The following is a 26,869-nucleotide window of genomic DNA, read 5'->3' as shown; positions in this document are numbered from 1 at the left end:
CTGAATCCAAATACATTAGCTGTTCCTACAACAGATGCCCCAGAGTATCAACTGATAAAGGGGAAGTTTAGTAGGCTCAGAGTTTGGGTCCAAGGTTGCATGGCTTCATTGCTTTGGGTCAGGGTTGAGACATCACTGCAGGAGTTCACTGTGAATGAAGCTATTTATGTTTAGGAGAGAGGAAGAGAGGGGCTGGGGTACCTCTATTCCTGTGAAACATTTCCCCAGTGACTGGGAGACACCCCCCCCCCCAATTAGGTCCTTTCCTAAAGGTCCCGTCACCTCCCAGTAGAGTAAGCTCAGATCACATGGGCTGAGTGTAGGAAGTTCAGATCTAGATTGTAGCCCAGGGGACCGTGAATCCATGGTCTGTTTCCCTTCAGACTTGGTATTGGCACTCCTAGTATCTTATTCTCCCACACACATTTTTAGAAGCAACTTGCCAAGTTTAATAAAAGAGATTAAGATATACTTGAAATTACACTGGCGCTTTAGATAGATTTACATAAAAGTCAACATTTTTGAGATGGTTGTTTTTCACAAAAGGTCATACATAGCTCAGGCCGGGGAGGTAGCTTAGCTGGTAAAGCTGGTGCCAGGCAAACATGAAGACGTGAATTCAAATCTGACCCCCAGCACTATCGGGGGATGGGCAGTTCTTGCTTGTAATTTGAGTGCTGGGGAGGAAGGGGCAGGAAAGCTCCTGGGGCATGCTGGCCAGCCGGTCTAGCTTAATGGGTGAGCTCCAGGTACAGTGCGAGTGTCTGTCTCAAAAGATAAGGTGGAAGAAAACACCTAATGTAGACTTCTGCACCTGCAGGCACCATGCACACCAACATGGACACAGTAAATGTGCACGGAAATAGACAGGGAAAGGTTAGAGTTCTTTATCTAGATCTTGGTAAAGTTTAACATTTTTCTTCCTGGGAATTTCATGGGATCTTTAGTCATGAGCTTTAGGTACTTCATAGTTTGGTTATTATTTTAAGTGGTAAAATGTTAAATGTCAAATGTTCCTAATTCTCTGACCTGGTGTGCATCAACACGTAGATTTCCAACAGTCTTGCTGAAGCTTTGCACTTACTCATGACTTGTGGGAAATATTGGTGTCTATGCAAATGAGCAAACGGGCTGGGTGGTGACTGTCCCCTCCCCTCATCTTTGTTCATTGTTTTTCCTGTCTTAGTGTGCGGCTGGAACCCCTGTAACAGTTCAGCACAAATGGTAGCAGTCATCCTGGGCTGGTCCCAAACTTTTCAGAGATGGAATATTTTTTCCCAAGTCACTGACAAATGTAACGTTTGGGTGGGTTTCAGTGGATGGCTTCTGGGATTTAAAAGTCTTTTTCTTTCTTTTTTTTCAAATATTGCTGAGAGGGTTATCATATGTGGGTCTGGAAGACCACTGGCTTCTTGTTGTTGTTGTCGTTGCTTTTGTTTTTAGTATCTATTGAGGATGTTATATATTCCCCGTCTCCCGGGTGTGTAATGACTTACAATGACAGCTGGCCCCGGTGTGCTTTATGCCAATATTTCAGGAGTTCCAGGTTGTTTTGGGTTTTTTGTTTTGTTTTGTTTTCTTTTTCTTTTCTTCTTCTTCTTCTTTTTCCTTTTTTTTTTTTTGCTAATTAAATGTTTTAAATTACATTTATTTTCTTTTTATTGCATGTGTGTTTGCAAACTTGAGAGCCGTGACCACGCCTGTGGCGACCAGAGGAGCACCTGTGTTAGCAGGTTCTCTCCTCCCACCACGTAGGGCTTGTGACTGACGTCAGACACCAGGCTCCGTGGCCAGTGCCTCCAGCCCGTGAGCCATCTTGTCAGCTCTGTGCGAAGTCTTCTGGGCTCCGGAATCTATGTTCATTGGTAAAATCAACCTATAGCATCTATTTTTCTAATTTTCCCCGATTAATCTGTCACCAAAGTCTTGCTAGTTTCAGTGAACAAATCAGAAATATATACTTTCTCTCTGTATCGCCTCCTCTTGCTCACTTCCTTTCAAGGTCTATATAAAATTTGAATTATTGTTTTTAAAATGTATGGTGGACCTCACTTATAAAGTACTTCCAGTTTTTTTTTTGTCTAGTTTGTTGGCAAATTTAATATTTTATATTATTTAATTTAATTTAATTTAATTTAATTCTTTTCCTGAGGTAGAGTCTTGCTCTTTTGCCCAGGTTGGTATCAAACTCTTGGGCTCAAATGACTCCCACCTCAGTCTCTTTAGTGCTGGGAATTCACACACACCCCATGGTGCCTGGCCTGTGGGTAAAATTTAAAACCACTGACTCAATTTTATCTAACAATGTAGAAAAATGTGTGTTTCTGCTGGATGGCTGGCTTTTCTCTAGTTACAGGTTTTCCTGCTTCTTGGCACATCTAGTAATAATTTATTGGACACTAGGTGTGGTTTTTACGCTGTGGTCTGAGTTACAGGTTTTACCTCTAGCGCACACTGGATGTTGCTCTGGCAGCTCCCTGGAGGGATGGTTTTGTCAGTGAAAGCCCATTACACTTTTCTGGGTAGGTCTAGAGTAGATTTCCTGCAGGGAGGTGTAGGGTCACCCAACTAAGACAAGATTCTTTAGTGTCTCCATGGAGTTCCTGGGATGGAGAAGACCCTGCATCCTGGCTGATTGGATCACAAATAACCTCTTTACTCAGTGCAAGCTTTGGGGACTGTTTAGCCTTCAACTGATCTGTCCTTTGGTCTCTGGATCACATGGCCATAGACAGACACTCTGCAAGGCTCAGGGGCATCACTGACAAATACCTGGAGTTGTGAGCAGTTTCTTCCTTCCAGAACTATCCAAATTTCCCACCTACCCAAACCCTGAGAGTTAAGTCTTGGCCCTGTGGCTCCATCTTGGTTGGAGGTGGAAAATCTATATGGGCTGCCAGTAGCATTGTTATTATTGTTCACCAAGCATTTCTGTAGCTCCATTGTGACTTTGGTGTATCCATTATTAAAAAGTTTAGTTTTCAAATTTATATCTGTGGGCTAGGATTTTGTTGTTGTTGTTGTTAATATTTTGTTTTCAAGTGAAGTGATCCATTTGATAGAATATGGAAGTTATTGGGAGTCACTCTGTGGCCTGCTAAGTTTTAGATTTTTAAAAGTTTATATTTTACCCTATTGTTTTTAATTACTGCTTTTTTTCAGTAAACATTAAGACAACTAACTCTATTTGGGCATTTAAGAAAAACAAAACAAAACTGAAGCTTGGACTGGAGAGATGACTCAGAGGTTAAGAGCACTGGCTGCTCTTCCAGAGGTCCTGAGTTCAATTCCCAGCAACCACATGGTGGCTCATCAACCATCTATAATGAGATCTGGTGCTCTCTTCTGGCATACAGGAAGAACATTGTATACATAATAAATAAATCTTAAAAAACAAAAAACAAAAGAAAAACAAACAAACAAAAAACCTGAAGCCTTTCAGGGTATCAATCCCTGCCTACTTCCTCTCTCCCTCCCTTGACTCTAGTGGAATGAATTGCTTTTCCATTTGCTTGGCAATCTATGACTTTGAGCTTACATGATCATCTGCCCTGGGGAGACTGGAGCTGGGAAGCGTGGATGGTGATAATTTGCTGGAAGGCCTGTGGCTGTTCTCACTGAGGATTCAGATCTGATGCTGAGACCAGCTTGGGTGCCATGGGTCGCCCAGATATTCTCAATTTGAAACTGAAACTCCATGAGGACAGGCCATGACCTTCCATTCTTAGCAACTCTCGCTTTGCAATTCCTGTGTCTGAATGTCATTGAGTCAACCCCCTGTGTCCCTTTGCTGGTGTATCTGTCTCCCCAGCCTTGCACACCGAGGGTGTAGCTTTGAGGATCTGCTGTCTTGAGGTGATGCTTGTATTCATGAATGGTCTACCTCCTGCCACATGGTCCCAGTGCTCGGATGCCCTTGCATCAGCAAAGGCCCTTGCCTTCTTGCTGACATGGCACCCTTATTTTAGTAATGCTGTGTATGCACTCTCCATTCATTTTTGTTTCCTGAGTCGTTTTCTCGCTTGTTTCTGATTTGTGTTATTTGTCCTGGATTTCCAGGTGCTCTGTCACATAGGCCAGAAGTGGCTGTCTCCCCTCCTCTTCTTCTCCCTCCTGAGAAATGTCCATTTTAACGAGAAAACTTTCTCTTGTCTTCACACACAGACACACAATATTTGCCGATTAAAATGAATCGGTTTTTTCTTGATTGTTTGAAGACATATGGCCCAGGCTGGCACAGCCTCCTAAGTGCTGGGATTACAGGTGTGTGTGTGTGTGTGTGTGTGTGTGTGTGTGTGTGTGTGTGTGACCATCAGCTGAGCTCTTATTTATCTGAACTACCCATAACATTAAAATAATTCTTTTTAAGTGAATATGCGTACAGAAGAATCAAGAGATGTTAGATTTAGTTAAAAAAAAAAAAACCACCAGTTTTTCCTTCCATCTCAATTCATTTCACCCATGTAAATTTTTTAAAGCTTTCTTTCTATAGCAAAATAACAGGCTCACTCGGTGGGTTCTCACTATTTTAAGCATTGTACAAAGACACGGTGAAGGCATTTTAGCCTTTGTATTTTGTTTGTTTCAAGGTCTCATTTTTGAGATTCATTCATTCATTCATTCATTCATTCATTCATTCATTCTCTCTATCCTGAAATTCCACTGGAAAAGACAGCACACTAGAACCAAAGAAAAGAGCCGGGCTTTCCATGAGGATGCTGAACAGGTGAGAACCCAGAACAGCAGAACAACCAAATCAGTACACATCCGAAAGAAAACTACCACTAAGAAAAAAAAATCCTTAAAAATTAAAAAAAAAAAAAAAAAAAAAAAAGAAAAGATTCTTGATGGACAGAGGAGCCAAACCCCACAGCACTGGAAAGTGTCAGTCCAACAAAGCAGAAGGGATTAAACCGTCTGAATTCAAATGACTATGTGTCTGTTGTAATCCAAACAGCACGACAGTGACGTAAATGCAGATACACAGACAAATGGAACAGAACAGGGAGCTAGAAGTGAGGCCCACATCTGCAGCCAACTGCTGTTGACAACAGAACACGCAGTGGACTGAGAACGGGGCGTGGGATGGGGTGAGGGAGGCACCTCTAATCCCAGCACTCAGGAGGCAGAGGCAGGCGGATCTCTGAGTCTGAGTACAGCCTGGTCTACAGAGTGAGTTCCAGGACATCCAGAGCTATGTAGAGACCCTGTCTCAATCAAACAAACAAAACAACAAAAAGAACACGTGCTGGGAAAAGGACAGTCTTCCATAGTGGTGCTCAGACAATCAGTTTTCCATGTGCAGAAGAATAAAGCTAGACCCTGTCTCTCACTCAGTATAACTAACTCCGAACAGGTTAAGTGCTTACATGGAAGATCTGAGATGTCACAGTACCAGATGAGATCGGAGGAATGCTTCCGGACACTGTCATCAGCAATGAGTTTCCAGAGAAGACCCCAGAGTCCAGGAATCGAAAGCAATGATAGGCACATGGGGATGGGTTAGCTGCTGTGTAGCAAGAGCATCAGGAACCCCCAGCCGACGGAGCAGGCGCCAGTAAGTGGCCCTTAGGTAGCAGCTCCCGAGGCTCACGGCCATGCTAAATGCTGCTCTTCTGCTGTCTCTGGACTGCTTTGAAGCAGTAGTGATTCATTTCTTGCAGTTTTGGAGGCTGGAAGGCTGCACTGAAGTGTGCTCAGTGTCTGATGCAGGCTCACTATGGCACCTTCTTGCTCTGTCCTCACAGGGATGATGGAGTCTGGGCTCTCCCTCAGGCCTCCTTCATAAGTGAGTCAGGCCAACATGGAGGTCTCCTCGTCTTGACTCAACTGCTTAGCAGATGTTCCAACACTTTGAAGGTTAGGACCTCAGCATAAGAATCTGAGAGGGACTTTCAGACTGTGCCTCCCACCCCACCTGGGCTCTTATCTCCAGCTTTTGGGTTTCCACGACACAACATTCCACCAACCCTCACATTGCTGTTTGTCCTGCCCATTCACAGCTCCATCCAGTGTCTTCAGCTCTTCATTTCAGTCGCTGTATTTTTTTCTTTCAGTTTGAGAATTTTCTTTTGATTCATTATAGTTTCCAGTCCTGGAGCTGGGGTGATGGATCTGGAGTTAGAGCGTTTGTGGCTCTTACGAGGGACCCGGGTGCCGTTCACAGCATCCACACAGCTGCTCATAACTATCTATATGTCTGATGCCCACTTCTGGCTCTCTGGGCACCAGGCAAAACACTCATGCACATAAGATACATATTTTTTTGAACTTCAAACTAAAACGGAATCTTCTGGTAAAATTCTCCTCTTCACTGACGTCTTCTCCCTTTCACCCTGGGATTTGAACGTGCAGGTCAGGGGGCTCTTAAGTTCATGCTGGTAATTCCTAGGTCTGTATAGTGTGTAGTTTCCCCACCCCCCATTTTAAAGTTTTGGTAGATCTCTGTGAGTTCAAGGCCATACTGGGAACAGTCAGGCAGTGGTGGCACACGCCTTTAAACCCAGCACTTGAGATCTCACGCCTTTGCATGGAAAGCACACACGCCTTTTATCCCAGGAAGTGACGTGACTGGGTGGAGAACGATATACAAGGTGTGAGGAGACAGGAACTGAGCAGGAGTTCAACTGAGACCCTCAGGGGTGAGGACTCAAAGGCTTTCAGTCTGAGGATTTGTGGAAACAGAATTGACTGAGGAGTTGGTGAGGTGAGGTTGGCTGTGGCTTGTTCTGTTTCTCTGATCTTTCACCCCAATATTTGGCTCTGGGTTCTTTTTTTTTTTTGTTTTTTTTTTTGTATTAATAAGACGGTTTAGCAATTCATGTTATATCGTCCCTCTATGCCCTTTTTTTTTTTTTTTTTTTTTTTTTTTTTTTTTTTTTTTGGTTTTTCGAGACAGGGTTTCTCTGTGTAGCTTTGCGCCTTTCCTGGAACTCGCTTTGGAGACCAGGCTGGCCTCGAACTCACAGAGATCCGCCTGCCTCTGCCTCCCGAGTGCTGGGATTAAAGGCGTGCGCCACCACCGCCCGGTGCCCTTTTTGTTTTAATGATATTTCCCAGACTATTTAAAAATCTTTATCTTTATTTTATATATATATATATATAAGTGTTTTGTCTGCACATCTGTATGTGTGTGTAGCACATGCATTCCTGGAGCCCTTGGAGGACACCAGAAGAAGGCACTCAATCCTCGGGAACTGGAATTACGGATGGCTGTGAGCTGCTACGTGGGTGCTGGGAACTGAACCCAGGTCCTCTGTGAGAGCAGCAAGTGTTTCTAACGGCTGCGCCATTTCTTCAGCCCCGAGCCTTGTAATTTTGATGTAAGGTCTCACATTGCTGACTGAGATGCCACCCAGACCTTGACATTGCTGTACCCCATTACAGAAGGCTCATCTCTCCCAGGAGCTTCAGTCACAACCAGTTGAGGCCAGGCTGCGGCAGGTCTCATCCGTGGGACCTCGTCTACTGGGCTCTGTGGTACATCCCTGGATTTCCGAGACTGGCCTCCATGACTCCTGTAGTCTGTAGTGCCGCCTACCACTGCGGAAATTTCCTTTGGCTTTCAGAGGCTCTTGGCTTGGGCTCTTAAATTCTATACCTTGGATTCAGAACTTGCCAAATGTCTTCAGGGGAGAGCTGCCGGTGTGTCCACCTTGACATTCCACTTCCTTATCTTGGCCTCCTGTTTGTTTCTACACCACAGCTCTGCAGGTTTTCCTGTCACTCGGCAACAGCTCTCTGCCTGGAAAGACTCCAGTCTTTCAGCCTCTTGCCTCGTGTCCAGAATGCAAATGGGCTGGGAGCCAGCGCCGCTCAGTGTTCTCGGTCCCTGCACCCTCTAGCCCCCTGCCCCAGAATCTTGGCCTGTTACCCCCACGGCTTCAGTAGCTCTGATCTTCACCAGCTGCCCACCTGCATGCAGGAGTGTTTTGCTGGCTTCCTGAAGTGGCATTTTTTTTTTTTTTTTTTTTTTTTTGCTTTGGCGTGGGAATAGGCCCTTGTGTTTGTGCTTCCAGAAAGAAAGTTCCAGTCTATGGTTCAAAGGGGCCATTTGTCCAATACTGACCTTAATGTATTTTTCACTGTCTGTGTGTGAGTGTTTTGCCTGCATGCATGTCTGTGTACCACATGTGTGCAGTGCCTTTGAAGGCCAGAACAGGACATTGGAACAACAAATGGTTGTGAGCTGCTGTGTGCGTTCTGAGAATCGAACCTGGGTTCTCTGGAAGAGCAGTCAGGATTCTCAACTGCTGAGCCCTCTCTTCAGTCACCCAATACTGAGCTTGTAAAACTCAGAGAGAGAGAGAGAGAGAGAGAGAGAGAGAGAGAGAGAGAGAGAGAGAGAGAGAGAGAGAGAGCCAGGCGGTGATGGATGGCGCATGCCTTTAATCCCAGCACTTGGGAGGCAGAGCCAGGCGGATCTCTGGGAGTTCAAGGCCAGCCTGGTCTACAGAGCGAGATCCAGGACAGGCACCAAAGCTACACAGAGAAACTTTGTGTCTAACCCCCCCTCAAAAGAGAGAGAGAGAGAGAGAGAGAGAGGGACTATGAACATGCTCTATCTTCTCCACAGAGGAGAAGGTACTGTTCTAGTCAGCTTTAACTGTCAGCTTGACACAGCCTTGAGTCGTCTGAGAGGAAAACCTGGATTGGGGAATTGCCTAAATCAGATTGGCCCGTGGGCACGTCTGTAGGGGACTGCCTTGATTATTAAGTGACGTACGAGGGCCCAGCCCACTGTGAGTGGCACCATCCCTAGGCAGGTGGCCATGGGCTGGATATGAACCTGCCAATGAGCCAAGAAGCAGCATTCCTCCATGGCTTCTGCTTCAGGTTCCCACCCCGACTTCCCTCAACGATGGGCTGTGACCTGGAAGTCTCAGCCAGGTAAATCCTCTCCTCCCCATGCTGCTTCCGGTCTGTATGATCACAGCAGCAGAAGCTGAACTAGAGCAGATCCGCCGTCAGCCCTTGAATGAGCACGGCTTTGCAGTGTAGGTGAGGGCCGGGAGGGGTGTGTGGCCCTCCTCTGTCCTCGTTTCCCAAAAATCTCATCTTGCCAGATTTCACTGAGCATCCTGCTGGAGTATCTGGGTTACAGGAATTGAGCGTCTGTGCAGCTGAATTTGAGGAGAACGAGAAGCTTACCACGTCATCTATCTCATAAACATTTTCTTCCTCGCTGATGATTTCCCGTTTCGATCGCAGGATACGGATTAAAGGACGCAGTGTGTGCTCCTGCGTACATGCCGCCGAGGACTCTTGTCCTAGGGCTTCACGGGCTTGCCCGGGCCACAGCCTCATCCCTGGCCAGCCCTTCCTGGGTGGTCACTCATAGACTTGGGGAAGGTGGCACATGCTCTCAAAGAGTGACTGACACTCTGCCTTGCGGCTGCAGGGATCCCATGAAGGTGGGAGTCCAGCCCCCACCAGTTTCGGTTCCAGGGTGGATTTGTCCATCCTCAATGGTAGGGAGGTCTGTCCCTCTCCTGCAACCTCTGAAGGAGCAGTTAATGAGGGGCAATCAAGCCTCAGCTTCACTTGTGAGTGGGGTCACGGCCTCAACCCTGCCCTTTCAGCACACCCATAAACCAGTGCCCAGAGGTGAATCACACAGCCAGGGAAAGGCAGGAGCAGACTGACACCTGTCCATCTTTAACCCTTGCCCAAAGAACCCTGTAGGTGTGATGGTCCTCACTTTCTTTTTTCAATTCAGTTAAAAGACTTTTTCTTTTCTTTCTTTTTTTTGGGGGGGCGGGGAGACAGGGTTTCTCTGTGTAGCTTTGGAGCCTGTCCTGGAACTCACTCTATAGCCCATGCTGGACTCAAACTCAGAGATCCACCTGCCTCTGCCTCACGAGTGCTGTGATTAAAGGCCTGTGCCACCACCACCTGGCTCAAAAGATTTTTTCATACTTGGGTCATAATCTTTCTCCTTCCGCAGCTCTTCCTACCTCTCTCCTCATCCCGACCTGCCCAAGTTCATAGTCTTTCACTTAAAAATGAAAACAAGAGAAAGCATACTGCCCCCACCCCACCCAGGACACACACAAGTACACAAAACCAAGAAAGCAATAACACAGAGTCTGTTTCGTGTTGGCCAACTATTCCTGAGCACGCAGGCTGCCCTGGGGTGTGCTTGTTACACCCATGGGTAACTCATGCTCAAATTCCTCACAAGTTCAATCCGGACAAAATCCCAGCACTGAGGGAAGGAAGTGGGCACAAAGTCCCATCCCTAACCAAATTATAGCTGCTGGGAGAGGGGGATCGGTTTTCTTCACTGGAGGGCCACTTTGTTCCGGCGTTGTCGGGCTCCTCGCCCTCAGCTTAGCGTTGTGCTATTCAAACCAGTGCCTTTTCTCGCCTGCTCCCACTTCCGCGTCCTTTGGCAGCTCACCACACTGTGTCATTGGGGGGCTGACGGGAGGGGAGAAGTCCCGTGGGCATAGCCAGGCACCCTTGTACTGCCTCTTTGAATACTGCTCCTAATTTTTGTGTTTACCCCCCCCCCCCAGGTGACTCTGCCCTCTCTGGGGCAAGTGCAGCGGCTGAATTACCAACCAACGCCACAGAAATGGCTGGGGCTTCTGTGAAGGTGGCGGTCCGCGTCCGCCCCTTCAATTCCCGGGAAATGAGCCGTGACTCCAAGTGCATCATCCAGATGTCAGGAAGCACCACCAGTGAGTACTGGCCATCATGGCTACCATCAACTGCTGGTCACATGGGACCGTGGGACCCTGCCTACTAGCCAGACTCAAGAGCCAGCCTAGCCTGCGTCCAAGAGTCCTGAGCCTTCTTCATCCACGATATGTGTGTGGGGCTCCCGGGGCTCCCAGATAACAGATGACCACAGATGACGGCTTGTGGAAACAGAAATTTGTTCGCAGGTTCTGGAAGCCAGACATTCAACATCAAGGCACGGGCAGATGCTTCCCCTCCATTCAGGGGACCATCCTCTCTGCCTCTCCAAGCGTCTGGTGGTTGTTGTCTGGCTGGGCTTGTGGCCACACTGCTCTCCCTTCTTGCCCACATTGGCCCTTGATCTCCGTGCTATCCATGCCCCTGTGCTATGGTTGTTCATTTGAGATAGAGTCTCAGATTGAATCTTAAGACGGATTAATATTCACGATGTAGCCCAGGCTCTCCTTGAACTCTTGCCTCAATCTCACATATTGTAATTCCAGGTCGGCCTGAGACACGGGCATGCGCCACCCTACCTGGATGTATCTCTGTCTTCAGGTGGCCTTTTTTCTTTAACAACAAGGACTTAAGGCATACCGCAATTCAGTATGGTTCCACGTTAAAGGCTAATCACATCTTTACCATCCTGTTTTCAAGCCTGTAACCTCAGCTACTCAGGAGGCTGAGGTGGGGGTACCACCTGAGATTAGGAGGGTCCAGTTTAGGCACCATAGTGAGGTTCTATTAAAGGAAAACAAAACAACAACAACAAAAAGACCCGTTTCCAGACAAGACCACACCCTAAAGTTCCAGGAGTATGAATTTGGGGGTAGAAGCCAATGCTGTTTAACTCAGGGTATGGTTACAGCCCTGGGTTTCCAGCTCCCACTTGGTCTGTTCTTTGCTGTGTTTCTCATTTTGGTCATGTCAGACTCCAACAAGCGTATCCAACAAGGAGGTATCGTCAGCTTGCCTTGGGGAGGTGTGTGTGTGGGCGGGGGACAGGCCTTCCATGAGGCCAGGGACATAGACCTGCCCCAAAGGGCCCATCCACAGTGGGATTTGTCTGCTGGGGTGGGAGACAGGCCCAGGCTCTGAGGCTCTTGTCTGCTCATTATTTTATCGGGAAGATTTCTTAATGACATGTTATAGAACGGCAGAGAGGTGGGCAGAGGCAGATAACAAAGGGAAGCTCGCTGGATTTTTCAGGCTCTGACAACCACACCCAGACCTGGAACAGTACTGGGGGGGCGGGGAGAGGATCAGCTGCTGCTGCTGCAGTCCCCACATTCCACCACTAGGGGAGCTGTCAGCCTAGCTTCTGACTCACTAGGCTGGGTGGGCTCATTTTGGGGTCCTCTATGAATGGCCCAGTGTCTGAGCGGACTATGTTGACGACAGTCCACCCTAAAAAGCTGAAATCTTAGGATTAGAATTGGCCATCACCTCTGTTCAGGGTCTCATGTGGCTTCTGTCCACTGTCTTCCACAAGCTCCTGCGGGTCCAAACTGTACCCAATGCTTGGCACCAACAGTTACCTGGTGCTTCCTCTGGGTGCCAGATGATGGCAGGAGTCACCACAGGGTTCAGCACCTGTGCAAACACCTGGCCGGTCACTTCCTGGCTCACAGGTGGCTGCTGGAGTCAAGGGTCCCAGAGGTGTCCATTGCTGCCTCCCTGGGTGGTCACTAGGCCTGTTGAGGGAGGGAGGAGGAGGACCTTGCCATCACTGTGGGTGCCCCAGGCACCTTTGGGTCCCGTTAGTCTGTAATAGTCATGGGGTAAATAATGTTTTGTGTGCTTTATTCATGGTCTATATCCTCAGTACACCCCCAAACCTCTTGGGTTTTGGTCTCCCTAGGTCATGTTCTGTTCCTCTGAGAACAAAGAGAGGTGTGGGCTCTGGTTCAGCCATGTCCCTGGGCAGGCCTTAGGGTAGGCTGACGACAGGCCCCCTCACACAGAAGAGTCAGCCCAGGATGTGCCTCTGAAGTGAGTTCCTGGAGAGCCAGGGACAAAGAGCCTGAGGGGGAGGGACTCTGCTGTGCTCTTGGCTTACTTGGGACCGACCTTGGTGGGTCATCTCTCTAGTGATGCTGGGTCCTCCCCACGGTCCCAGTTCCAGGTCACTTCTGAACCCTCTAGCCACACAGAAAAACCCCTGGGGTCAGGAAGCAACGCCCCCCCTCCGCCCCCGCTCACTCTGCCCCGCCTCCGCTCACTCTGCCCCCCCCACTCCGCTCACTCTGCCCCGCCCCGCTCACTCTGCCCCCGCCCCCGCTCACTCTGCCCCCGCCCCCGCTCACTCTGCCCCCGCCTCCGCTCACTCTGCCCCGCCCCCGCTCACTCTGCCCCGCCTCCGCTCACTCTGCCCCGCCTCCGCTCACTCTGCCCCCGCCCCCGCTCACTCTGCCCCGCCCCCGCTCACTCTGTCCCCGCCTCCGCTCACTCTGCCCCGCCTCCGCTCACTCGCCCCTCTGTGTTACTGGTTGCAGGAGCCATTCTGATCCTGAGAAGACTGCTCAATTAATTTCTTTCCTTCTGCCACTGTGCACATTGCCCCCACCCCCACTTTTGTCCTTCCCACTGGGTGGCCGCCTCTGTGCAGTCCCCACAGGCCTTGCATTGTGCATTCCTTGTCTTGGAAGAGCCTGGCTTCCGGGGGCCCAGCCAGAGTAAAGGGTAGAAGGGATGGAGCCTTTAATGAGCTGGTCCGGTGGACTGGCTTCCAAGCCTAAATGGCCCCTTTTCACTCTCCTCCTGCTTCCACAGGACAGACAGTTGCTTTCTGGCCTAATGGGCTCTGCTTTTATGAGAAAGGGACTGTTGGGGGAGGGGCTGTTGGCCCTAACAGGGCCTCTCTGCTGGTTGGGCTGGGAGCTGTGGTTGGACTGGAAGGCCTGATGCACTCTGGGATCTTGGCCTTCTGTGTTATGTGAACTGTGGCGAATCTCTCCACTCTCTGGAGCTTGGGCCCCATGTATAATGACTGAAGGTATTTCTAGTAACATACTGCAGGATCCAGGAGACAGGTTATGGGGGACAAGCCCAGGGTTCTATGCCAGGGGGGCCCACAGTAGATTTTCCCCATGGACCACTTATAGCTTGAATTGAAGACCTCTCCTCCCCATTCATTGTCTGCTGCCCCATCCCCACTGGGCCTGAGTACTTCCTATGCCCTGGGAGGCCCCCATCCTAGGGAGCTTAGGGTCCATATGGGGTCCAATGATGCCTCTAATACCAGGACCCCATCAGAGTCAGAGGGGATGGGGAGGTTGGGGCATGGAGCCCGGAGCTCAAGCCTGTCCAGGAGAGAGAATGGGGCAGGACCAGGGAATCTGGAACTACGTGAAGGTCCTGACCCACAGTACAAGGGGTAAGGGAGCAGAGCCAGTGGAGATGGGGTGCTAGTGGCGTAAACAAAGGGGTCCTGGCCTCCTCATCGGGGTTTCGGAGGCCCAGTTACGCTGCACTGAAGAAGTACCACAGCCGTTTCCATGGCACCGGCCGTTTCCACGGCACCGACCCCATCTGTACTTGGGTTTCGGCTGCATTGAGGCCACTGTTCCTGCATCCCAGAAGGACTTGAAACTAGGTCAGCTTGTACCTCTGCCTCCTTGAGGCAGCTGTGGTGGGACATACATGGTCAGTCAGTGTGTTCTCCCACTGGCCTCCCAAAGGCTGGACTTGGGGAAACTCCAGTCTAGGGGCTTAGGTAGGCTCTGAGGAGAGAGGGCACCCAGTGATGCTTGGGCCAGATGTTTGACCAGAGGGGGGCCCCTGAGCATGTTACAGCGGTAGAGGGCTGCGTGGCCATGGGGTGTTTGGCTTCCCAGAGCTGCCATGACAGATCATGGAAGGGCGGTTTAACTTCAGGAATGGACTACACAGCCACTCTGCAGATTTGCAGTCTAGGCTGAGGCCTCCTGGGGCTGGGAGGGCGGATCCTCCCCAGGCCCCTGCATAGCTCCTGGAGTGCTGATGGATTTGGTGTTGTGGAGTTCTCATCCTGCTTTTCAACTTTATCTTAAGGGATGCAGTGTCCTCCCTGTATGTGTGTGTCTCCCAATTTTTCTGTCTTGTAAGGCTATCTAGGTCATACTAGGCGAAGGTCCACTCTGACGACATCATTGCAGTGACCCCCGTCTCCAAACAGTCACCTTGACATATCAGGGGGTTCATTCTGAAGTAGGTGCAGGTTTTGGGGAAAAGTTCAGTCATGTCTGAGAAGAGGTGTCTTCTCCCTCCTCATACCGGAAGCAGGAAGTCACCTTAGCTGCAGGCTGGTGGTGCACCAGGGATTCTAAGACTCTCACTAAGGAAGACTAGTCCCAAGTTGACAGAGTCCTGGGGGTGGGGACCTTTGCTTTCCAGAATTGATGATGACTATGATTGGCCCGTGTCCTTTCTGGATGTGAGAACCCTGGGCAGGCTATGCATCTGACCTGGGGGCCTCAAGTCTGCATCATACACAGGTATTTTGTCTTTGATAGTCTGGGGAACACAGCCTTAGGGTGTAGGAACCAAGTCCCTTCTGTGGCTACGGAGCATAGGTGCTGTGGATCAGGCTTGTGGGGGGATGGAAGTTGTAGGCTATTGTGTGGCATTGTAGGCCTCCTGGACTACTGGGGCCTCTCTTGGGAAACTTCAGGCCCTAGGTGTGGGTGACACATCAGTGCTCACTCAAAATTCGTCCCTGGCTCTAGGACTAAGATGATGCCTCAGCCATCTAGGTCTCTGGGGTTGGGATGGGGCCTCTGTGAGGATGGGAGGAGGAGGCAGACACTGTAATACCTCAAGAGGAACAAGTCAGGGGAGAAGCCCATGAGCCTGGGTCATAACAACAGGCTAGAAGGCATTCACTGACAACAGAAGGGGAGGGAATTGTGATATGCCCGGCAATGAGTACCTCCCCTGTAAGACAGTGAGCATGCCCCGCCTCCCACGCACACAAACACCCAGATGAGCTGTGCAGGTATGAGAGTGCCTGCAAGAGGTAGGACTGGGAGGGTGACAGGGTACCCTAGACATCAGCTACTTTGGAGGCACAAATGTGCCAGGCAAGGCAGGTAGACCAGTAGGCTGTAGAACCTCAGAACAGGGGAGTTGGAGCATGCAGTGTGACTGTCTTCAGGGGGGACTCACCAGACGACAGGCCTAGTCTGGTGATGCTCTCTGGTATCCGTGAGTCCACCCCAGAGAGAAGGGCCAAGACTCCTGTGTATCTGCAAGTGGGTCTCTTGTCCTGTCTAGTTTGGGGGTCCGTCTGACTTGCCTGGGACTCCGAGGATTAGGTGTCTACTTTAGTCAGGATGGTTGGGAGTCCATAGCATAGAACTAACCAACCTCATTATCTTTGTCCATTGCAGCTATTGTTAACCCCAAACAGCCCAAGGAGACACCCAAGAGCTTCAGCTTTGACTACTCCTACTGGTCTCATACCTCGGTGAGCTGCGTCTGGGGAGAGGCAGGCTGGTGGTGTGAAAACTGGCCCAGCCCTGACTGTAGTGTGACCCTCGGGAGCCCTGAGATCTCCCTAAGCTGCATGTTCTCCTATAAAATGGAATGAAGATCTACCCTATTCTCCTTGAGGGTCACTCTGAGTTGATCACCAACCTCTAAGGACCAGATCCTTCTGCTCACAGTATCACAGCTATGACCATCCACTTAGGTCTTCTCCCCTCTCCCAAATATTCCAAACTCAGAAATCCCAAAGCTGAGCCATATCTGTGAGCTCCAGTATCCTGAAAGCTGAGAGATAGAAGGACTCTAGACTCCTCCCTCCCCAGCCCCCACACCCAGTCCACACCAGGCCCTGCCCATGTTCCACCTCATCCTGGCTCCTTCTAGAAGCGTGCCATCCATTCCCTCAAGCTCCTTGGCCTCTGGATCTCTGAATGTAGACCCAGAGTTCTTCAGTGCCCCATCTAGTCCTCCTTCATGGTTGTGCCCTTTGGCTTGGCCATGTCCTCCCTCTGCCTGACGAACCCTCTGCCCTCAGGATAATGTCCAGCCTAGACAGTCCCCGAGTCCCCGAGCCCCTGAGTCCCTGAGCCCTGCCTCCTTTCAGCGTTTGCTGTTGCTAAACCCAACACTGTCACAGGAACCGGCTGGGTTGGGCTCTTCTCTCTTCTCTTTGGGTCTTTGCACATGCTACACTCTGCTGTGATTTCTTTACCCCCCTCTGCCGCCCAGCCACCCTCTGACTCTCATTTGTGACTCAGAGGACCCCTCAGAAAGCCATCCACAGTCAAGATTAGGATGTACTATAGCATATCCCTTATCCAGAGGCCCTGGCCCTACTTGGGCTCTGAGGATTCAGGGACACTCTCAGGGCCCGTAGCCTTCTACAGCCACACCTCTTCTCTCTGCAGCCCGAGGACATCAACTATGCCTCTCAGAAGCAGGTGTACAGGGACATTGGAGAAGAGATGCTCCAGCATGCCTTCGAGGGCTACAATGTGTGCATCTTTGCCTATGGGCAGACAGGGGCGGGCAAGTCCTACACCATGATGGGGAAGCAAGAGAAGGACCAACAAGGCATCATCCCACAGGCATGCGTGGGGCCTAGAAAGGGTCGTGGGAGGTGGCCTGGGAGGAGGAAGGGGTAGGGCCTGGGATGCGCTACAGGAGGGGGTCAGCCTTTGACAGTACCCAGTGGGGGCATATACACAAGATAAGGCACTGGCGGGGGAGATGTTCTCTGTGGGGGTTGTGAGGATTGGGGGCAGATGTCAGGTAGCCTGGACAAGGGGTGACGACATGTTTGAGATATAGACGGCTCCTCAGAAGCCACTAAAAGTCTGACCTCTCCCAGCCCTTCCTCTCCTCCCAGCAGGAGGCCTCTGGATCCAAGCTGGGCCAGCACTTGTCCTGGTCAGAGAAGGAGGAATGCTGGGTCCGCTGAGGAACAATGGCCCCAGCCTCTATGCAGATGAGGACAGGGTGACAAATAGATAATCTTGGAAAGGGCCAGATACTAACCAGGGGGACACTAGAGTCAGAAGATGGGGTGCTTGGATTCAGGCCTTTATATTGGAATGCGTATCTTGGAGGGACCAGAGGGGTCTGACCAAGCAGCACCCCATCTGGGTACAAGCTGCTCACAGCATGATGAGGGACAGGGCTCCGGGCCACCAGTCCTCATCAGCTAACTTGTTTTCCTCTATCCTTGAAGCTCTGTGAAGACCTCTTCTCTCGCATCAATGACACGACCAATGACAACATGTCCTACTCCGTGGAGGTAGGACCGCCTGCCTGCTGCCTGCTTCTGAGTGTAGATCTGGGGAGTTCTAGGCATGGTCGGTGATGCTTCTGTGACCTAAAATGATTATCTATTCCTGTCACCTGTCTGCACAATGACTGTGTCAGCAGGCCCACATGGGACTTGGAAACTCTCAGAGCTCAGGGGTGATGGGAAGTTGACCCCTGGCAGGTGTTTATTACATAGCTACTCATTCTGCCCGGTGTAGGGGAAGACACCACAAAGCCTGGGCTGTACTGTGGCTTCATCCTTGAAGCTGAGGTCGCTCCAGGGTGACCACAGCGGTTTGTGCTATGTGGCTAGTCTCAAGATGGCTCTGAGTGGGAGAGGGCTGGGTAGGTGGAAATAGGCTGACCCTGGCTGAGTATTCTCTGTGTGTCCTGCTCAGTAGGCAGGCAGCCACTGTCCTGCCTTGGAGTCCCTGATGGTATAGCTTGGTCCTGTCAGTTACATGGAGGAAGGGCTGGGCAGTTAGAGGTGGGATGACATCCACACTCATGCAGAGGCCACAGGCTGGATGCCCTGTGTGCCCTTTCCAGGGATCAACTCTCTGCCATGCCACAGGGTTCTGATGATGCAGCTCAGTCTAACTTGGAGCTCTGACAGTGCAGTTCAGCTCCACTTGGGGTCCTGATGGTGCAGTTCAGCATCACTTGGGATCCTGACGGTGCAGCTTAGCTTCACTTGGGGTCCTGATGGTGCAGTTCAGCATCACTTGGGGTCCTGATGGTGCAGTTCAGCATCACTTGGGGTCCCGATTGTGCAGCCTAGCCTTACTTGGGGTCCCGGTGGTGTTGCTCTTCAGGTCAGCTACATGGAGATTTACTGTGAGCGGGTCCGTGACCTCCTGAACCCCAAGAACAAAGGCAATCTGCGTGTGAGGGAACACCCTCTGCTGGGGCCCTATGTGGAAGACCTCTCCAAACTGGCTGTAACCTCCTACAATGACATCCAGGACCTCATGGACTCAGGGAACAAGGCTAGGTAGGTGGGATGACTTGTCCTCCTTAGCCATACTCTCTCCTCTGGCCTGGTTCTTGGGGGCACTATTGACTTCACCTTCTGATAGGTCTGTGTGGTGGCTCCCAAGCAGGAATGGGCCTCATGTGCCAGACCACGGAGGACATGTGTCAGCCTGAGAGAGGCACTGGCTTCCAGCTGCATGAGGGCTGCTCCTAGGCTGAGCAAATGGGCTGTGTGGCACTGTCACCTCCATCAACGAGGCCCTGATAGCAATACCAATGGCTCCGAGCCAGTCTTTGGGCCCAAGGGCAGCTATTCCGTTAGGCCTGGGTCTAGACACTGTGAGGGTTCATCATGGTGGCCATAAGCAATCCACTTACTTTGGCCTGGGACACTGATTGTCCTGATGGTCCTTCTGACACACATTGATTGCCCCAGGTTGCTCAGGTGATTGCCTTCAGCTCCTGGGGTAGTGTGTGTGTGTGTGTGTGTGTGTGTGTGTCCTGAGCTACCCCAACAGTCCTTCAGTGTTGTTCATAAAGCCCCTCAGCGCATGTAAGGGACAGTGTGACTTTTGCAGGTTCTGAGCTGTTGCAGTGAACTCCATCTTGGGAGATTCTTTGAGGTGCTTAGCAGATTGGGGCAGTTTGGGATCAACCCCCATCTGTCTCAAGCAGCTTTGGGCTCTTTCCCTGATGGGCCACAGAGTTGGCACATATTACCTTCTGTGGGGTATGGCTACTGAGGACATGGCACTCTCCTAAGAGTGGCTGGAGTGGCATGAGATGGGTGATGGGTATTTTTCCCTTCCAAGGGGCTTTCCCGCATCAAAGCCTGTGAGGACTTCTGTCCAGTTGGGTGACGTTGAACCTTAGTAGCAGGAAGCACTGGGGACACTGTACCCCTGCCCCCATATATGACATTATTGAGGGTTGAGCACATCCGTGATGGACCAGCAGGTGGGAACTGGGCTTGAGTTTTGGTAGACAATATGGTCACAACTAGGCTGAAGAATTTGAGTTCCAGTGACCTAGGTGAGCACACTACTGCCACTAGTGACCCTCATGCCTGATCACCGGGTAAGGGGCAGAAAACCTCAAGCGCATTCCTGCCCCCAGGACTGTGGCGGCCACAAACATGAATGAGACCAGCAGCCGTTCCCACGCTGTCTTCAACATCATCTTCACCCAGAAGCGCCATGATGCAGAGACCAACATTACCACAGAGAAAGTGAGCATGCGGAGAGGTCTGGGTGGGCAGATTCCACCTAGGGTGGTAGCTGTCACTGGGCTGGGGGTGGAAGGTTACGGTGGTGTTTGTGGACCCTTGGTAAAGGCTGGTAGGGCAGGGTCTCCTGCTCTCCCTGGAGAGACGGGGTCCCAACTGGGAACAGGACATGCGGAGGGCAGTGTTTTCTTAGGTAGAGTGCCAATGCTGAGGGAGCACAGCCCTGGCAGTCCATGTTCCAGATGCCCTTCCTACAAGGCACACCTTGGCATTCTCAATGGATTGGGACATTGTCTGGGTGTTGTTTCCGGGGGTCTTTATCTTAGTGATCCAATCTGTGAGCTTCTGGGAGGGTAGCGGGGTCATTCTGAGCCTGTCGGTCTCTGTGTCTCTTTGCCTGGAGGTCTTTCTGTGCGAACATTCTCTCAAACTCCTGGGGAAAGAGCTCTGAAGAGGAGCTAAGTGTCCTCTAAGGTCCATGTCAGTCCCTGACAGTGGTGGGGTCACCTGGGCCTGGTGCCATGCTCCCAACTGTGTCCCCATGAAGTAGTCAGAGGCTCAGGAAGGCAGAAGAGGACTGGGTCACTGGAGAGGACAAGGTTTCACTGCCAGGTTTTCTCTGAGAAGATTCCTCTTACATCCAGATGGTCAGGAGAGGCTGTGCCTTCCTGGAGTCATGTAATTGACTCCATCTCTGCAGGGAACCTGGCCAGCGCCTGCCCTATGAGGCAGCCAAGCAACAGCCAAGGCCTTTCATGGATCTGAGTTCAAATTCCATCACAGATGGTTAGAGACATCTGTGAAAATGGGTGACCGTACCTAACTGACTCTACCTCTTGTGCTGCTGTATAGCATGCCCAGCCCAAGGAGGCAGGGCCGTGGGAGATGTGCGCAGCTTCTGAAGAGGTGGTGTGGTACCTTGCTGGGATAGAACATTGAAAAAGCTATGAATGGGGGTGAAGAAGGAAACTGGGAGGATCAAAGATGGGAAGACCCCAGGGAAGGGGTGTGGCCATAGCTCCTCAAGTGCTTCATGAGACTCTCCTCAGAGGAACAAGATGCCCCTGAGGGGGCTTTGCGGCAGGAGATTGAATTTGATGCATCTGCCATTTCAGGTGAGCAAAATCAGCCTTGTGGACCTGGCTGGCAGTGAACGAGCTGATTCCACCGGAGCCAAGGGCACACGACTCAAGGTAGGGCCAGGCTGTCACACCCAGAAGGGCAGTGAGTCCGCTCAGAGGCCCAGTGTCCAAGCATTTGCTGCTCCAGGCTGGGCTGGACAGAAATTCTGTGTGGGGATGGAGCAAGACTGGGCCACCATCAAAGGCAAACCTGTACAGGAACGGTGGGCTACACAGGCTGGAGCCTTTGGTCTTCAGTAGACAGAATACTAAGCTCGGCACCCCAGCTCTAGTATACAAGGATAGATACCAGCCAGAGAGTAAGCTCATAGTGTCCTTCACTGTACTTCATATCCAGTATGTTTTATTTCCCACCCTAGAGGAGACAGGCTGTGGGGTAGCAGTGGACTGAGCTAACCAGCCTGTGTCCTGAAGGCACACCCTTTCTGAAAACAGTCTTGCATGTCAGGAAGGAGCATTTTTATGTTTCTGAGTGTCTCCTACCTTTGACTCATCATGCCTGTGGTCTGTTGATTGGGAAGGGCCCCCTGTAAGTTGAACTGTGTGGGGACATCTAAGAGATTATCTAGGATGCTGATGGGAGCTGAGCGAGAACTCTGGACCTCTGACCAGCTAGCTGCCTGCCCCCCAGCCTCCTCTGTGCCTAGTGACCTCAGAGATCAGCTTCAGGGCCTCAGCCCCATGCCACACGGACCAGACCCCTGGGGATCATGCTAGATCAAGAGGCTGCAGGTACCACCTGCCCCCCTGATCACCTTCTCTACACACAGGAGGGAGCCAACATCAACAAGTCTTTGACCACCCTGGGAAAGGTCATCTCTGCCCTGGCTGAAATGGTGAGCGTGCTCCGGGCTTCTGGAGCTCAATTGGTGGGATGGGCTACAGAGGTGTGACCCTCACCTGCCCCCAAGGAAAGGCTGGGTGTCTTCACACATGTCCCTAGGTTCTAATTTTAGAGAGAGAGAGCTCGGACTCAAGAGTAAGTCCAGAGATGGAAATGAAATAACAATCCTTGTTACTCTCTAGAACCCCGATTTTCTTACCTGTAACAAAGGGATGGTGTGCCTCCTTGGTCTCACCTTTCTAAGGATTACCACATGTCAGCTGTGAACGTGCTGGCTGGCGTCCTTGTGGACGGGTACTACAGTGCTTAGCTCTGACCAGTGCTGGTCTGACAAAGGCCATCCTCTAGAGGGAGCCCACAGTCCTTGGAGGCGAGGAGCTAGGTGTGACAGACACTGGAGGACAGACAGCAGTGTCTACCCACCAAAACATCCCGGGAAGGATTCTAGAGACTGTGTCCTATTCTGAAATTATCCAGAGTATGCGGAGACTGCTGTGTGACGGCAGCCTGAGAAGCCACACTCTTACGTGATTTGCGTGTCATGACCAGCTCAGGGTGGCCAGCTGTGTCTGGGCAGTGAGTGACAGATACCTGGCTTCTGCCTACAATCGGTCCCTCTGGAGCCAGCCTGTCCTCCCTGCCCACGGTACCCCTGGACCCCAGAACCTCTGGGTTCTTAGACTCTCTGTTCTTTGTTTTTCAGGACTCTGGACCCAACAAGGTAAGCTGAGTTCTTTAACTTCCAGGGAGAGGGGGGTGGAAACAAGAGTGCCCTTGGCCCCAGCTCCCTACTCTGTACACCTCAGCAGCAGAGTCTATACCCCGTTCATTCACTTCATGAAAAAACACAAAGTGCACTTCTGAGCTGGGGACCTGCGTTAGCAGCCGGGTCTTAGGATGAACAGCACATCTGGCTCCACAGCTGGGGAGGGGCACAATACACAGAAACATGAAAATGTAATTACCAATTGGGATGAATTTTACACAGGGTGAGGAAGGTCTTCAGTGGTGGCCCCAAAGTGGAATTCTGTAATCTGAATGGATAGAAAGCTTTCTAGAGATACACGGCCTCAGGCAGAAGACCCGAGAACTGGCGGGGAGCCAGAAGGGCTGATGTAAGATGCTGAGGTGGTAGAAGTTTGGTATGTGTAGGGAACTGTGGGAGCTACTAAGAGGCAATATGGGAGAAAGCAGGTGAAGAGCGTGTGGAATTATATGAGGAAGTATGTGAAAAGGTGCAGGGATTGTGTGAGGGAAACACAAGGAACTGTGTGGGCAACTGTGAAATACCACATGACAGACTGTAAGGAAAGGCGTGAGGAAGTGAGAGCGAATGCCACTTACACTGGGTGGAGATGTGCAGAAAGCTGTGAGGAACTGTCCCGGGTGTCTTTGAGGAACCGTGAGAAACCTTGGGGGAAATGCCTGAGGAACTTGATGACGGCTTCTGACAGGGACTGACGAAATGATGTGAATTTTGAGACACTGTGGGGTGTGTGAGGTATTACGGGAATATGAGATGAAATTGTGAAATTGTGGGGAGCTCCATGGAAATTTCATGAAGAATCATCAGAAACGTGAATTTTGTGGGACCGCGGGGAGTATGTGAACGGTTTCGAAATGACAGAAGCATTTTAAAGAAACTGAAACGAAGCATGTGCGTGTCGATTCTTTTCTCACTGCTGTGACAAAATCCCCAACAACAACCTGAAAAGGAAAGGGTACTGGCAAGATGACTCAGTGCACAGAGGTGCTTACCACCAAGCATGCCTGACTGAGTCTGAGCCCTCGGGCCTGTGTGGTGAAAGAAAAGCCAACTCCCACAGGTTGTCCTCTGACCGCCACATGTATACAGTGTGTAAACGGAAGTTTCTGTCCTGCCAGCAGCTCCCAAATACCCGGCAGCTGCTTCCCAAATGATTGATTCAGAGACTTAATATTACTTACAAATGTTTAGCCATTAGCTCAGGCTTGTTACTAGCTGACTCTCACACTTAACCCATAATTCTTATCTATGTTTGGCCGTGTGGCTCATGGCTTGTTACCTCATGTACTACACATCTTGCTTGCTCAGCGGCTGGCTGGCATCTGCCCCGACCCGGTCCTTCTTCATCTCCATCTTCAGTTTGAATGTCCTGCCTGACCTTATTCTGCCTCGCCATTGGTCAAACAGCTTTATCATCAACCAATGAGAGCAACACGTAGTCACAACATATGGAAGGACATCCCACAGCACTCCTGTGTGTAAATAAATGTTTCTAAACCGAGAAAGGAAGGGTTTATTTGGCTCAGTTTGAGGATATAGCCCACCGTGGTGGGGAAGACAGGGCAGGGACTTAGGAAGCAGACGGTAATGAATACTACAGCTCAGCTCTCTCCTTTTTACTCAGTCCAGGACCGTGTCAACCCTGTGATGGGAATGGTGTCACTCACATTTATGTTGGTTCGTCACACTTCAATTGACTTAACTAGAAACTCTGTCACAGCTATGCCCAGAGACTTGTCTCCTAGGTGATCATAGATTTCCTTTTTTCAAGTTGACAGTATTTACAATCATGCTGTGGTTTGCGAGCGCCCAAGAGACGTGGGCGTTGTGAGGAGCTGTGAGAAACTAGGAAACTGCGTGAGGAAGCATGTCCAGGACTTTTGAGGATTTGTATGAGGAATTTCGGGGAGTTTAATTATGTGGGCAACTAAATGAGGAATAGGAGCAGCATGGAACTTTGAGGTTCTGTGTGGGAACCTGTGTGAGGAACTGTAAAGAACGGTTTGAGGAACTGTGGACAATTTTGAGAGAAAATGAACTGTGGAGAGAATGTTACTGAATTGCATAATTGCTGTGTTTAGGATTGGGGAATTATGTGGGAAACTGTGAGGGGATGGATGTGGGTTTAGGAGAAATCGTGTGGGAAACTGGGTGAGGAATGGTGTCTGAGGTGCCTGTGTGGCCATGCTTGAAGATTTGTGAGGAGCTGTGTGGACAGTTTGTGCCGGAACTACAGAGAAGCCGATGACTTAGAGTAGTTGTATAGAATGATGTGAATACTGTGTGGAAGAACAGTGTGAGGTGTGTGTGTATGTGCACGCATGTGTGTAACTTATGAACACTGTGAAGACTTGTGGGGAAACTGAAAAGTGGGTGATGATGTAAGGGATTCTGTGAGAGGTTTGAGGGACAGTAAGAAACTTTTTAGGGAAAAGGTTGTGTGATGACCCTTCATCAACTGTGAGGCTGAGAACTGCGTGAGGAACCCTGAGCGGAATGGTGTGGAACTCTGAGGATCTGTGTCAACTGCTGGGAGGAACAGCTTGAGGAATGGTGTGTTTAACTGTGAGGGGCTGAGGGAGGAGAGTGAGGCAGTGGAAGACCCTGTGAGAACAGTGTAACGAGCTGCGTGAAGGTCCTTGATAAAAACTTCTAGGAACGGAGTGAGTTCTGAAGTTACTGGTTGAGGAACAGAACCTGGAGAGGAGGCAGCTGAAGATGAGGAAAGACAAGGAGGCTGAGGTCTTTGGTCTACCGTTTAGAGTTTGGCTGATTGTAATTTAATAGGAAGCAGTGGGTGAATTTTCAGCAGTGCTGAATCAGATTCAATCTGGGCTGTGCTCAGACATGAACGTAGATTGGGAGTGAGATGGTCTGGCACGGTAGTCGGCAGAATAGAAAGTCAGTGTGGCAGTGATCCAGGCTGGAGATGGCAGAGAGAGAGCAAGCGAGTGGGCGGTTCTGGGAAGTGGCAGAGATGACTGGACAGGGCTCCTGGGGGCTGGAATGAGCACTGTAGACTCATGGGTACTGTTGGGCTCCTTGGCTGAAGCGACCAACATATGCTGTGGGACAACATATGACAGAGAATTCAACCTCAGGAACTAGACATTAGAAAGCCAAGCCAGAAATTTTTCTTTTCTTGTACTGAGTTTTCAGAGGCAAAGCAGAAAGTCCCTGGTGTGGTCAAGCTTTCAGGGGGGAGGCGCACTCTTAGGAGCCACTCAGAGAAATTAGTGCCTCAGTTCTGAAACCCACTTTGATGGTATGGCTTCAGGACATCCAAAATTTATACCCTTGTGAGGTAGTGGAGCTCGTCCTAGGGATGATGATGGACTGTGTCTGCATCTGGGGGAATGGGACGACCCTTGAGCTGGTACCTGTGTGCTTCCCTTAGAATGGAGGGTCCAGGGGACAGGGCTGTGTCTGCTGGCCACAACTGATGCTCAGGGGAGGCACAGAGAGAGCAAATTATTAAAGGAGGGGCTCGGAGTTGACTTCTGAGGGACCGGAGGGAGTTTTGTGGGGAAACTGAGACTGGGTGGACATCGGAAATGCCTCATTAGTGGAGAAGACGTTTCACCCTGCCGGAAGGGGTTGCTGTCCCGGCAGAGGAGGGGAAGACACAGTGGCCAGTGATGTCAACGTCCCTGGTCTCGAGTCCAGTTGAGTGGCCCAGACACATCGGAATGAGTGAGGGAGGAGCCGGAAGGATGTGCTAGCATGGCCTTGATTCCAGCCCAGATTTGAGTTGCCCAGGATTCAGGTGAAGTGTAGGGAGGCACTGAGAACATGGTACTTGCTTCCCTTCCTTCCCCCTCCCCCTTTCCCTTCGCCCTTCCTTTCCCTTCCAGTAGACTCAGGCTTGACCTTGAATGTCCCCACAGAACAAGAAAAAAAAGAAAACAGATTTCATCCCTTACCGAGACTCCGTATTGACCTGGCTTCTCCGGGAAAACCTGGGTGAGTATGTGCCA

General features: G+C 50.6%; 1 protein-coding gene across 16 annotated transcripts in view; it reads left to right on the top strand.

The window, feature by feature from the left end:
• Positions 1–26,869, top strand: part of Kif1a (kinesin family member 1A) — an 89,042-nt gene that overhangs the window by 8,137 nt on the left and 54,036 nt on the right. For all 16 annotated transcript variants that reach the window (XM_076549660.1, XM_076549659.1, XM_076549658.1 and 13 more), the window contains exons 2-11: positions 10,521–10,685; positions 16,056–16,132; positions 17,061–17,240; positions 17,864–17,929; positions 18,756–18,934; positions 20,032–20,143; positions 21,256–21,333; positions 22,053–22,118; positions 22,830–22,847; positions 26,780–26,855. In XM_076549660.1, coding sequence (XP_076405775.1) covers positions 10,580–10,685; positions 16,056–16,132; positions 17,061–17,240; positions 17,864–17,929; positions 18,756–18,934; positions 20,032–20,143; positions 21,256–21,333; positions 22,053–22,118; positions 22,830–22,847; positions 26,780–26,855 — 958 coding nt within the window. In that variant the 5' untranslated portion in view covers positions 10,521–10,579. The remainder of the gene's footprint in view (positions 1–10,520; positions 10,686–16,055; positions 16,133–17,060; positions 17,241–17,863; positions 17,930–18,755; positions 18,935–20,031; positions 20,144–21,255; positions 21,334–22,052; positions 22,119–22,829; positions 22,848–26,779; positions 26,856–26,869) is intronic.

This window comes from Peromyscus maniculatus, chromosome 13, assembly GCF_049852395.1.
Source record: "Peromyscus maniculatus bairdii isolate BWxNUB_F1_BW_parent chromosome 13, HU_Pman_BW_mat_3.1, whole genome shotgun sequence".
Taxonomy (NCBI): domain Eukaryota; kingdom Metazoa; phylum Chordata; class Mammalia; order Rodentia; family Cricetidae; genus Peromyscus; species Peromyscus maniculatus.
This window is presented reverse-complemented; position numbering and strand designations above follow the sequence as displayed.